The 12455-nt window shown below is 39.9% G+C and overlaps 1 protein-coding gene across 1 annotated transcript in view; it reads right to left on the bottom strand.

Annotated features, from left to right (window-relative positions):
- The window catches only part of cfap97 (cilia and flagella associated protein 97), a 46357-nt gene that overhangs the window by 3126 nt on the left and 30776 nt on the right, over window positions 1-12455 (bottom strand). The window contains exon 3 of the mRNA XM_063049393.1: window positions 153-294. Within this exon, the coding sequence (XP_062905463.1) occupies window positions 153-294 (142 nt within the window). The remainder of the gene's footprint in view (window positions 1-152; window positions 295-12455) is intronic.

The following is a 12455-nucleotide window of genomic DNA, read 5'->3' as shown; positions in this document are numbered from 1 at the left end:
ATTACTAAAATATAATGAAAATTGTATTACTTTCTAGTCATTAGAAAATAGGGTGCTCAAGCAAAAGGTTTTCTCAAACCATTGATGACATTATAATTAATATGATGGATGTGTGTATTTGTATACATATGGAATGGTGTAAATATACTAACTTGAGATGCTCCCTCTTGTTGATGGCCTGCTTTGTTGAGAACAGGACTCCATGAATGACATCTGCCGCTGGTAGTCATACAGCTGAGTAGAGCGTTTTAGTCCAACAGTTGGTTTCACTGCCTCCAGTCTCTTCAGAAAGGCCTGAAACATTCGGAAAGGAAACTAACATTAATTAGAATATTTTCAATTCACAGACCAGGGAACAGTTGGAATAATTAATAAGGCACAAAAGTATAGAAAAATATTCATAACAAAGGTCAAGTTTTTACACTTCACTCGTGTTAGATTAGGGGTCTCCAACCTTTTTTGCACCGCGGACCGGTTTAGTATTGACAATATTCTTGCCGACTGGGGGGGGGGAGGTGTTAATCACGCCCGGAATATAGGTGATGAGTCAACTATAAGTCACTTACCAGTGGCTAATACACTCAATTTTGTTTCTAAATGGGTTAATCTAACGAATTTAATATTAAACACACAGCGCATATTTTCCTCACATGAATATAGTGATAAATCAATTATAAGTGATAAGGGGTTCCTTATGTCCAGTCTATTCCGCAATTTAGTTTTCGTTACATTCATTACAGAAAACTCCGCTTCTCAGAGATATGACATTGGAAATGGAAGCAAAGTTTTCAGTGCTTTCGTGGCTATCTCAGGATATTCAGCCCTGACTTTGATCCAGAATGCGGTCAAACATACTTTTCAGCCTACCGTCATTTGCAAGTTCGAGGAGTTGATCTTCCCGCGTTGACATGGATGATTCATCCGGGACATTCACAAATGGGTCACTGACCCGTTTCTTTGCACGTCTTGGGTCATTCGCGGTTGGGAAGTAACGCTCGAATTCTGTCGATGGCGAAGTTAGGTGATCGCGCACCAGCTGTGAGAAGGTCGGTGCAGCCTCAGTTGCTCCCAAATTCCCAGCTAATGTTGGGAACATATCAAATATGCCCCTGTCCACTCGCCGTCCCCACAGTTCCAGTTTGGCTGTGAAAGCAGACACTTTATCTGCCAACTTGAAGACAGTTGTCATTCTCCCCCGAAGTGACAAATTAAGTTCATTGAGCAGGTAGATGTCACACAGATAAGCAAGTTTTGCTATCCACTCCTCGTCACTGAAGTGTGCTGCCAATGAAAGAAATCTCTGTAGCTGCTCTCTTAACTCAAAAACCCTAGCCAGGGCTCTCCCCCTTGATAGCCACCTGACTTCAGTATGTAAGAGAAGGCAATTTGTGCTCTGCATCCATTTCCTCGCAAAGCTGCTCAAACAGACGTGAGTTCAGGGCTTTTGCTTTGATGTGATGATAACTTCAACAATGTCACTCAATACGCTGTTAAGATCAGGTGACATTTTTCAGCTAGCCAGCATTTCCCTGTGTGTGACAGTGTGTAGACTGGCATTCAGGAGCGACCTCTTTGACTCGGGTAGTGAAACCAGACTCGTTAAGCCGTTCCAAAAGCTGTGCTTCGATGTCCTCTGCTACGTCATCGATTCTCCTTGAAACTGTGGTAGTTGAAAGAGAAACCTGTGCCATCTTGTTAGCTGCAGCTTCTCCCAACAGTTCACGGCACATGTCCTTGGCAGCAGGCAGAATCAATTCTTCACTAACAGTGAAAGGCTCCTTAGCCTTAGCAATATGGCTAGCCACTAAGTACGATGCTCTCAGAGCAGCAGCATTTGTGGAGGTGGTGGCTCTCAGCACTTGCTTCTGTCCCGCTTGCTCACGTTTTTTTCCGCGCAAAGAACTCAACGAGTTTGTCTTTCAGTGCAGGGTGTTTGGACTCAAGGTGCCGAAGCAGTTTTGAGGGCTTCATTGCCTCATTAGACAGCTTGTCTCCACATATCACACACAGGGGGCTTGGACCGTGCGAGTCACCGGTCGCAATAAAGCCATATTTTATGTACGACTCGTATTTTCTGTTGAAGGAAGCTTTCTTTTTTTTTGCACTCTCGGCCTCAGCTGTCTCTGCGTTATCATCATCGTTAAGCCTTTTATGTCCTCTACCATCTCTTCCAAAGAAACTCTGAAGCAACATTTGTTTTTCACTCATCAAGTAGTTGTAGGTTAATGACCGACTGATGTCCTCGGGTGGGTAATGACCTCGTGTGTGTTTAAGTTCAACAGTGGGCGTGACAGGGAGTGAGGAAAGGTGCAGTTGACTCATATCGTTTCCTCACGGCCCGGTAGCACATGCTTTGCGGCCTAGTACCGGTTCGCAGCCCAGTGGTTAGGGACCACTGGGTTAGATCACACCAGGAAATGGAAAGTAACTTATTTGCTGGAAATGGCATTCCTATACCTTAATTGTAATGATGACAAGGATGCCCAAAAGTTGAAATAAAGAAAGAAGAACTTGCAAGCAGTATTGTGTTCTTTACAACCAATTATGATTGAGCATAAAGTAAACAAATGAGCCCTTTCTGGAAATACTCAGTCAGCTTGGGAGCATCTATGCAGGCAGAAACAAAGTCGATGAAAGGTCACTGTCCTGAAACAGCTGCTTTTCTTGGCCTGATCTGTTAAGTATTTACAGCATTTTCTGCTTTGTTTTGCAGAAAAGATTTATAAGGATGTTGCCAGGACTTGATGGACTGAGTTACAGCGACAGCTTGAACAGGATGGGACTCTTTTCCGTGGAGTGTAGTAGAGTGGCAGGTGACCTTACAGAAATGTTCTCCTGTCATCTTAATCATGAGGGGCATACTGTACATAGTGTGAACGTCAGTCTTTTTTCCGGAGCTGGAGAATTAAGAACTAGAGGGCATAGGTTTAAGATGGCAGGAGAACATTTAGTTGGAACCTGAGGGACAACTTCTTTTTAAAACAGTGTGATATGTTATGTAGCCGAAGTTGTCAGAGGAAGTAGTTGAGCCATGCACAATTACAACTTTTACCCTTTTAAACTTCTGGGAAGGCACACGGATAGGACAGGTTTTGATGGTTATGGGCCAAATGCTGGTGAATGGGACTAGCTTGGATGGGCATCATGGTTGGCATGGACTCGCTGGGCCAAGGGACCTATTTCCATGCTCTATGACTCTTTTCACATTTCAGCACCAGCAATATTTCCCTGTAAGGCCATAGGCCCAATATTATTCATAGACTATTAATTACCAAGGGCATGAGTTTCAAACTGGGGCACAACCATACAAAAAAGATATGGGAATTGGACGAGGCAGCTTGCAGAAGTAATCTTAACAGTATGTATTATAGCATGAGTGGAGCTCCAAAACAACAAATCTTTGCAAAAAGGGGATTAGAAAAAAAGAAATTTAGGAACAACTGATTTGAAAAAGCAGTGAAGTAAGCAGTAAGTATGAAAGACTTTAAATCATATTGATGTGGTAGGCATTGCTCTACACAAAACCAAACATCCTTTAGAAAAAGTAGAATCATAGAGTAATAGAACACAGAGAAAGGCTCTTTGGTCAAACTCATCCAGGCTGACCAAGATGGCTATCTAAGCTAGCCCCATCTGCCTGCATTTGAGCCATATCTCTCTAAACCTTTCCTATCTACGTAACCATCTAGAACAACAAGCACAAAATGCTGGAGGAACTCAGCAAGTCAGGCAGCATCTATCGAACTAAATAACATTAATATGTAACCATACAAGTGTCCTTTAAATGTTTCTATTACACCCACCTTAATAACTTCCTTTGGCAGCTTGTTCCATATATCACCATCCTCATATAAAGAAGTTGCCTCTCAGGGCTTTTTTATATTTTCCTCTCTCACTATAAACGTATCTCCTCTTGCTTTTAATGACCTTTCCTTTGTGAAAGACGGTATATATTCACCCTATCCATGCCCGTCAATGATTTTATACACCTCTACAGTCATCCTATGGTCTCCTATGCTTCAATACATGAAGTCCTTATAACTGAGCTCATGGGTCCTGGCAGCAACCTTGTAAATATTCTTTGCACTCTTTTACCTTTACTACTATTACCTTTCCTCTAGCAGGATAACCAAAATTGTACACAATATTTCAAATGTTGCAAGTTGTCTGACTTGCTGGGCACTTCCAGCATTTACTTTTCATTCATTGATTAGAGCAGCCTTTCTCAACCTTTTCCTGGAGGAACCCTTGAAATAATTTTCAGGTCTCAAGGAACCCCTGCGTAAAAATAATGATATCTACAGCTCACAGTACATTAGTGTGATCAGTAGGTAGTAGCTACAATAATCTAAAAATAATTGTCAATGCTCCTTTGAGTAGAGAACTAATTAATTTTTAACTTTTTTGGGGGAAAAAAAACAGGTAGTTAAGCTTAGCATACCCTTTTGAAATTAATTTCCTTTTTTCCCTTTCATATATTTTAAAAACTCATAAGGAAAACATAAATTTCTGTTAAATAACTGGCTTAAGCCAAAGTGGGACTTTATTTAAGCCTAACTTTAGAAAAATAAAGGTTGTAAGTTGATTTTAATTATAAGCTTTACTGTTCCTTTTGAAATTCCAATAGCCGTTTAAAATAATCAGCACTTTTACGTGTCATATGGTCGTGTTTTGTTGTTAAGTGTCTTCAGTTTTGCTGCAGTCATTGCTGCATTTGTAAGTTGTTTTGTCACAAACTAAGCACAATGGAATAGGGTTAATAAAATATAAAAAAGAACGGCATAATAAATAACTAAACAAGAAAACACAAAAAAAAAGAGTACTTCACATACAATTCACTTCTAACCTACACAATCCACCTTTGGCAATGTTTGCAACATCAGCAAAGCAGCAAGCCAGCAGCTGAGTTGTGGTGCATAAAAATTCCTCCTTTGGAATGAAAATTTCCCCCCAGTTTTCTACTGCATCAGTAGAATTTGTTTGCTCCCATAAGTCAGTCGGTGGCCTGTTGGGGGAGGTAATTCGGAAGGGAGAAGCTGACAGTTCAGTGAGTCCGTTCAATGATCGGAAAACACACTTCATGCTCCTCACCAGACTACCATCCTCACCTCCGTGCAATACAGCACTCATCAATTATCATCGGCCTCCCCCATCTTGAGTTGAAAACTGAGAATAAACACGGTCCTGCTGTGCACTGCCTTACTAGGCTGAGAGACCTCTAATGAGATGGTGAATGGGGCTGCTCAGTCACTGCCCACCACATGAACGCTAACATTACGCTTTGCACAAAATTCAAAGAACAGTATTTTTTTAAAAAATCATCATCTCTCACAGAACGTCGGTTGGGAAACCATGCATTACAGTATCCAGCTACAGACAATCTCACTAATGCGTCTAGCATCACTTAAGTACATTATGCAGAGCAATAATCTTTTTGACCAAGAATGGATTAGTCATGACCTAATTGAAAGGTAAAGCAAGCCTGAGTGGTCAGTTGGCTTACTCATACCTATTTCCTTAACTTTTTATAGGCCAGACCATTTACTTTCACCCCCGAATAGTTGAACCAGCTGGTTTTTAATGATGATGTTACACACATTTTGAATTCCCAAGCTCTGATTGTATGAATCAAACTTGTGTCTCCATTTCAGTGCTAGACTCCTGACATGGTGTCAATAACTTAACTGCTATGCTACAACATCTGCCAATGTTGAATAAGGAACCTGATAAAACAGAGACACTGGAGTCGAAAGATAATATTCAGATACAGCTGCATGATGCCACAAATGTAAAAACTTACACTCTTCTTTAATGTTTGGCCTGTTCACCTCAGTCTCCAAAGACAGTAGCATTGGAGAGGTGACCCTATTGCAGATAATTCTATCTTTATAGCTAAGTGTATAAGAAATAAGCCAAGCAAAATGTATTACTAGCTTTGAAAACAATTCTACATGGTGTCTGTAATGAAACCTGGAAACCAAAAATAACACATTTTATAAGTGTCCTGCAAATTTGAACTGCAATAACCTTTTAAGCAGGGTTTCCTTCCTCAACAATTTATGTGATTTACCAGAATTCTTTTGTTCAGAAACTTGCATCACAAGTCCAAAACTTATGACTGCAGGAGTGGATGTCATTGAGAGTCCAGATCACAGCTGCAGACCATTCACAGCATAAAGGTCAATATTTACATTGTGGTTTGCTGGGCCTGGAGTAAAAGAGACTCCTTTGGCCCAAATGTAGTGCTTTAATGCACTTTATTATAATATTTAAATAAACAATCTACCATGTGTGAGAACATTGCTGCACATCCTTTAACTGATTCCCACAACACCACCTCTTTAGTAGAGAAAACACAGCAGTATCTTCATTTCCTGAAGAGACTGAGGTGAGCAAGGCTCCCCTCCTCTCCCCCCGCCCCTGCAATTCCAGGGCAATTTTTACAGAAGCACCATTGCGAGCTGCATTCCCTGTATATAGTATGAGAATTGGTAAGGGACTATCTGGTATGCTATGAGACCACAAAACCCTACAAAGGATTGCAAGGAATGCTGAAAGAATCTCTTCTATCCATCCATCTAAGGTATTTAATAATTATAAATCAGGTTTAATATCACTTGCACGTCATGATATTTATTGTTCTGCAGCAGTAGTATATAGCATTACATGGTAACATCTGTAAATTACAGTATGAAATATATAGCAAAATAATTAAGTAGTGCAATAAGAAAGCAAAACAAAAGGTAGTGTACCAGTGTACAGCGGTTCATTATCCATTAAGAAATCTGTGGCAGAGAGGAAGAAGTTGTTCCTAAAACATTGAGTGTGGGTTCTCAGATCCCTGTACCACCTACTTGCTGGTAGCATTTAGAAGAGTGCACGCCCTGGGTGATGGAGTCCTTAATGTTGAATGCCACCTTTTTGAGGAATCACCTTTCGAAGATTTTCTTTATCCTGGGGAGGCTAGTCCCATGATGGAGGTGACTGAGTTTTTTCCAACGGTAACGCAACCAGTTGGAATGCTCTCCACAGTACATCTGTAGAATTTTTGAAGTCTTTGGTGACTTACCAAGTCTCCTTAAACTCCTAATGAAATATAGTTGCTGTCATGCTTTCTTTGACGGACCCAGGATAGATCTTTGAGATGTTGACACCCGGGAACTTGAAACTCTCACCCTTTCTGCTGCTGATCCCTCGATGAGGGCTGAAGATGTGCTCCCTCAACTTCCAATTCCTGGTCCACAATCAATTATTTGGTCTTACTGACATTGAGTGCAATGTTGTTTTTGCGACACTACTCAACCAACTGATCTATTTCACTCCTGTATGTCTCCTTGTCACCAACTGAAATTGTGCCAACAATAACTGTGTCATCTGCTACTTTATAGATGGTGCTTGAGCCATGCTCAGCCACACAGACATGAATGTAGAGAAGCGGGCTAAGCACGCATCCTTGAGGTGCGCCAGTGTAGTCACCGAGGAGGAGATGTTATTTCCGATCCGCACTGACTACTATGGTTGTCCGATGAGGGCCCATAGCATTGTTAATGATCCTTCCCATCCATCCAATAACCTCCTTAACACCCTTCCATCAGCCAGGAGGCACCGTTGCTTTAGGACAAGGACCAGCTTTTTTGCCAGGCAATGAGATTACTGAACTCTCTGGGTGGGTAGGTGTGTGTGTATATATACACACATAAATACATATATGTATACATACATATTTATAAACGCATATATGCATTTATAAATACATATATTCAGCTCAAATCAACACAAGCAACTGCTACTGCATGATTAGCCCACATGTAGTAAATCACACAACACTATTAAACGTCACTAGTGCAAGCCATGACCCAGGGGCAAGGAGGCAGCAGTACAGCTGTAACAGTTTTTGAGAGTGGCTGATTAAACTATATTTAAATTACAGATTACCATTTAGATGTCTGTTTTTCTGTTCTTCAGTTAGTTTGATTAAAACTTTTACTACTCCATCCATTAAAAAAAATTGTATTGCTAAAATTGTTTATGAACTGCTCTAGTTAATTATATTAATACTTCTTATAAAAGAATTTCCTAACATTAATTTTAAATTGGCTACATTAAGTATGATTGTTACCACCTGAAAATAAACCCTATGTACTGCACGACGTTTTGACACGATCAATCAATAGAATACAGTCAATAAATATACAAAGGCATGTTACTTCCCAAATAGATCACTGGAAGTGCAATGAAGTTGATTTTTATTTTAAAAACAAAATATCAGTCATCCCACAGCAATGTTTATGTAGAACCTATTTTGTAACTGAGAGTTACAAGCCCAAGTCCAGGCCAAGAGAACTACTTTTGTTTAAAAGTTGTTTTGGAATATAACTTGGTTCAGAGTTGGCAGTAACAAATGCTCACAACCTCATAAATGGAGCCTTACATTTATCTGCATATTGTTTCTGGTTGGAATGTAGATAGCTCTCAGAAATACTTTAAATTAACACCTCGGTCATAATAGCTCATGGTCATACAATTTTGATGTATTTGTCTTTACTCAGTGAACCATATCATTATAAAAATAAACCATAAACACTGTTTCCACAAGAACTGCATGTGTTTCATCCGGCTTCCAATAACAATTCGTTGACACTCAGTGGCCACTTTATGAGGTACCTCCTGTACCTAATAAAGTGGCCACTGCATTTATGTTAGTGACCTTCTGTTGTTGTAGCCTATCCACCTCAAAGTTTGATATGTTGTGTGTTTAGAGATGCTCTTCTGAATATTACTGCTGTGACGTTTGGTTATTTGAGTTACCGTCACCTTCTTGTCAGTTTGAACCAATCCGGCCATTCTCTTTTTACCTCTCTCATTACAAAGCATTTTTGCCCTCAGAATGGCCACTCACTGGATGTTTAGCTTTCTCTCCGCACCATTCTCTATAAACTCTAGAGACTGTTGTGTGTGAAAATCCAAGGAGATCAGCAGTTTGTGAGATACTCATACCATTCCTTCTGGCACCGACAATCATTCCACGGTCAATGGTCAATGTCACCTAGATCACAATTTTCCCCATTCTGATATTTGTTCTGAACAATAACTGAACCCCTTGACTACGCCTGCATGTTTTTATGCATTGAGGGGCTGTCACATGATTGGTTGGTTAGATATTTGCATTAAGGAGCAGGTGAGCAGGAGTAACCAATAAAACACATGTTAAATATACATGTAGGAGCCATGCATCCATTTTCTGTCTGCATTGTACTTTTTTTATATGGTAATCTGTCACATGGGTTGGGACTTGGTATAAGCAAATGAATATAGCTACGTATTCACACTTTAGGTTAGATAGTTATTAGCCGAAGGAAGTGAGTCACAGGCAATGATATTTTTTGGTAACTGCTTAAATATGCTAATTTTGCTAACTGGAACATTAATTTAGTCAACACACATCAAAGTTGCTGGTGAACGCAGCAGGCCAGGCAGCATCTGTAAGAAGAGGTGCAGTCGACGTTTCAGGCCGAGACCCTTCGTCAGGACTAACTGAAGGAAGAGTGAGTAAGGGATTTGAAAGCTGGAGGGGGAGGGGGAGATGCAAAATGATAGGAGAAGACAGGAGGGGGAGGGATGGAGCCGAGAGCTGGACAGGTGATAGGCAAAAGGGGATACGAGAGGATCATGGTACAGGAGGTCTGGGAAGAAAGACAAGGGGGGGGGGACCCAGAGGATGGGCAAGAGGTATATTCAGAGGGACAGAGGGAGAAAAAGGAGAGTGAGAGAAAAAATGTGTGCATAAAAATAAGTAACAGATGGGGTACGAGGGGGAGGTGGGGCCTTAGCGGAAGTTAGAGAAGTCGATGCTCATGCCATCAGGTTGGAGGCTGCCCAGACGGAATATAAAGTGTTGTTCCTCCAACCTGAGTGTGGCTTCATCTTTACAGTAGAGGAGGCCGTGGATAGACATGTCAGAATGGGAATGGGATGTGGAATTAAAATGTGTGGCCACTGGGAGATCCTGCTTTCTCTGGCGGACAGAGCGTAGATGTTCAGCAAAGCGGTCTCCCAGTCTGCGTCGGGTCTCGCCAATATATAAAAGGCCACATCGGGAGCACCGGACGCAGTATATCACCGCAGTATATAATGTTGTTTACATTAATTTAGTTTTGTTTTTTGTAATAATAGAAATAAGAAAATCGAACGTACCTTTATCAATTTGGAAATTTGTTATTCGGGAGTGCGTCATACAGTGTCAAGTGCCCTGGCTTCGTGAGCCAGACTTGTCAGTGGTTTTGGTTTGTTTTCAAGTAACTACTACAATATATTAACATGATTACATACTTGCAGCAGTTTTCTGATTTGCATGCAGATGCAACTTAGACACAAACTGCATCTGCAATATTTGTTTAAAGTAACATTATGAATCATGTTTCCATCCAATTATACATTATAGAACATAGTTGCTTATTATCTTTCTTTGCATTTAAATATTCGTGTGGTACTGTATTTAATATAGTTGAAAAAGGGTTTATTAACAAAAATATTGCACTGGTGGCCAATCTGATATAAAAGTTCACTAAACTAAATTATTAATTTTACTTGGGTGTACCATTGTTCTTAGTCCAAAAATTATTTAATCTGAAGGCTGATCTGCTCACAATATTGTCCACATCTTTCCAAAAGAGATGTCTTTTTAGATTTAGGCACATTTTATTCAATTCAACATAAAAATTACAGAAATTATTTCGGCATGTAGTGACATCTTTCTAAAATTGTTCAATTATATGCAGCAGGTTGATCAATTTCATTTGCATTGTGTTGATGAGCACAATTTCTATATCTTTATATTCTCAAATCTTTTTTATCTATAATTTAAAACAATGAACATTCAAGAAATGAGTTCTAAAGCAACAAATTGTATGATGTATTTTTAATTCTAAAGTACATATGTTAAAAATCACAGGACCTGAAAGGTATTTCTCAAAAGCATTCATGCCTGCTGCCAGATTTTTTGGCGTCATATGGAAATAACTAGCTAAGCACAAGCAAAAGGAAGAGCGGCTGTCCAAAATAGCTTCTGCAGGGAGCTATTACATTCCAGAATATGAAACCCTAGGACACTAAAAGTGTGGCTTGCACTTCCCTAGCAAACTTCAAAGACAATTCCATAGAACATAACATTAATTAACTTTGAATGAATGACAAACTGAGTGATTGTAGTATGGTGAACATTGCTACTAGTCAGAAATACTTCATGATTGAAAACTTGAGAAGATTTTTCTTGCACAGAAGATTTGCAGCACAATCTGTAAATCATCCTAATTGACAAGAGAGTATTTTAAATATGCCCCCTAAGCTCAACATCTGTTGTCAATAAACTACTGAGGGACAGAATGAACCAGCCACAGAAAAGTGGAATAAAATAAACATCATTTTACCAAACCACTGTTACAATAGACGAAGTGAATATACTCCTAATAAATAACTGAACAGGGATTGTAGTAAAGCAACTGATGCAGTGGCATTCAGGAAATCATTTGGTAGACTGGAAATCACAAATCAGTTATCAAGGTGGATCAGAAGCAACATGAACTACTGGAGAAAATAAGCAGTTCATGATTTAAGATTGTTTAATGTCATTTCCAGTACACAAGTAGACAGGAGAAGGAAATAACTGTTATTCAGGATCAGATGCAGCACAGAAAAAAAACACAATAAGATAAAGAACATAATAATAAAAACACAATAAATATAAATGCATAAGACAGCTTATGTACACAAGTTGATTGTATGCCCATCAGCAGAGGAGTGCCTGCACATACAATGACTCTGATAGGAAATGATGCAATATTGGTGGTTGGGGCTGTGGGGGAGTGGATTAGTGGGTGCTCATGTCAATCAGTCTTACTGTTTAGAGAAACTAACTGTTTTTAAGCCTAAGGGTCCAGGTGTGGATGCTACATATCCTCCTCCCTCATAGGAGTGGGGCAAACAGTCCATGAGCAGGGTGGGTGGGATTCTCTACGATGTTACTGGCACTTTTCCGGCACATGTCCTTGATGGTAGGTAGGCTGGTGCTGGTGACACATTGGGCAGTTTCAACTACCCGTTGTAGAGCCTTCCTATCCACCTCAGTATAGTCATGCATTAGGTTAAGAATAGATAACCAGCAGGGGCTTGCCTCATGTTGATGCTGCCATTATTTACAATATGGTAAAATCTTTTGCAGGTTAGTTTGATACCTAAAGAAAAGTTAGTCTGAAAGGAGAGGAAAAGGAACTCGTTTCAAACAGAATCAACAGATAATGTAAAGCAGCATTGGAAATGAGATTGTGCGTGGTAAGCAATGCTTAATGTGAACATAAACAGGTTAAGCAATGGAAATAAGATGTCAGTAATACGCAATATGTAACACAATCCCTGAAACCAGTAAGAAAGCAGTATACCCCCAGAAAATTAGACTATAT

The sequence above is a fragment of the Mobula hypostoma genome, chromosome 5 (assembly GCF_963921235.1).
Source record: "Mobula hypostoma chromosome 5, sMobHyp1.1, whole genome shotgun sequence".
NCBI lineage: Eukaryota > Metazoa > Chordata > Chondrichthyes > Myliobatiformes > Myliobatidae > Mobula > Mobula hypostoma.
Note: the sequence above shows the minus strand (reverse complement) of the source record. Positions and strands in the feature narration are given on the sequence as shown.